Source organism: Austrofundulus limnaeus, unplaced genomic scaffold, assembly GCF_001266775.1.
Source record: "Austrofundulus limnaeus strain Quisiro unplaced genomic scaffold, Austrofundulus_limnaeus-1.0 Scaffold155, whole genome shotgun sequence".
In the NCBI taxonomy this organism is placed as follows: domain Eukaryota; kingdom Metazoa; phylum Chordata; class Actinopteri; order Cyprinodontiformes; family Rivulidae; genus Austrofundulus; species Austrofundulus limnaeus.
Genome location: NW_013952557.1, coordinates 1,161,280 through 1,162,958, shown reverse-complemented (window position 1 = coordinate 1,162,958; position 1,679 = coordinate 1,161,280). Strand labels below are relative to the sequence as shown.

The 1,679-nt window shown below is 45.7% G+C and overlaps 1 protein-coding gene across 1 annotated transcript in view; it reads right to left on the bottom strand.

Annotated features, from left to right (window-relative positions):
- Window positions 1-1,679, bottom strand: part of cd82b (CD82 molecule b) — a 29,432-nt gene that overhangs the window by 2,952 nt on the left and 24,801 nt on the right. Inside the window, exon 7 of the mRNA XM_014016803.1 lies at window positions 513-686. Coding sequence (XP_013872257.1) covers window positions 513-686 — 174 coding nt within the window. The remainder of the gene's footprint in view (window positions 1-512; window positions 687-1,679) is intronic.

The following is a 1,679-nucleotide window of genomic DNA, read 5'->3' as shown; positions in this document are numbered from 1 at the left end:
GGTTAGTATATTTAAAATGGATAAATGTAGTATAAAAATATTGTTACTATGCCCATGTTTAGTTGACCTGATACAAATGTTTATCCTCCAAAAATAGTTGGGGGCACAGGTCTCTGCTACTGTTATTTTGTGGGTCAAAAGTTGAAAAGTTTTGGAACCAGTGCACTTTGGTTCCCAAAGTTGGGCTTGGGACCCAATTATGGGTTATAAAGCACCTTGGATAATCTCCAGAAATCAATTTAAAGGATAATAAAATAATTGCTGATGTAATATTTTCTCTGTAATTATTACAAAAACACAAAATAAGTAAAAATAAGTATTTATATTTGTGTACAAGCTGTTTAGATTGTCAAAAATCCTGTGTTTTTAGGGTTATTAACAAAGTTTGTGTACTCAGACCAGTAATATTTGGGGTCACAAGGTTTTGCCTTGGATATTTTGTGGGTCAGAAGATAAAAAGTTTGGGAACCACTGCTCTAAAGTATGCAGATTGTACATCAGCGGCCACGTACCGTTTCATAGATAGGTGGTTCTGAAGACATGTACTCGCAGAGGCCTCCTTCTTTCAGATCAGGACCAGGAAGGGATTCGTTGCGACAGGAGCACGGGAAGAGCTTCTGGGTGCTGTTCTTGATCAAAAGATTCTCCGACCAGTTGCCCGGACTGGTCCATCCACAGCAGTTCATCTGGATGACGTGAAAGAAAAGGGGAAATGGTTTTAAAAACGATGAGGCAAAGAAAACGTGTGTAGAGGATGGAGTTTAAATAAAGCAAAGAGAGACAGAAAATAATGTGACGTGAGATGAAGACCAACACTTCTGAAGCAATTTCATCCTGGCAGTCGTTTCTACAGAAATCAGAACAAAAGGGACTTGGCAGAACCGAGCACAGGAGATGAAAGGAGGACATAGAAGGCTATAGGCTGATTAACTGAAAGAGCCGGTGCATCCAAAGGGCAAAAACATACAGACTTTCTAAGTTTCAGTATCTACGTCTGAGAGCTGCCAGAAAGAAACAATGAAAGTGAAGAGATTCTGGTCTAATCACACGAAGCACTAAAGTTATTAAAACAGCAGCAGCAATAGTTTATCAAAGTCTCACTTATTCATCATAAAAAAGGCAAAATGAGACTAAAAACCAGATGCATTTAAATGTATAGAATAAAAAGACGGTACAAAAAAATCTAACTCTTCAAGAACTTTAGAAAGGACTATTGTTGGTTTATCTGGAGGCCCGCTGCTGCTCGGCCCTACCGGTGGGGTGTGCGGCTGGCTGCCAGCGTGCTGGGGGTTCCCGGGGTCTGGGGCTGGGCGCTGTGGTGTGTGCCGGCCTGGCCTGGTGACTGCCTGTTGGGGTTCGGGGCCTCTGGGCCTGTCGGGCTTTGGCCTGGAGAGGGTGCGCCCTGGGGGCCCAGACCTCTGTGCCCTTTCCTGGATCTGCTTTGGTATGGCGGGTGCCGGTGGGACCCATGAGTTTGTCGCTGCTGGCCCCGGGGGCTGTGCGTGTGGTCGCTGGGGGGACTTTCCCAGTTCTCCCCTATGGTCTGATCTTCGGATCTTCCCGTGCGGGTGCCCGTTGGGGCTCTGCGCTCGGGATTCCTCTCAGGCCCTTGGGCTCTGGTCTATGGCTGCCTCGTGTCTTGGGGGTTGGGTCTTGGTCCTCCACAGTCACTATTAAAT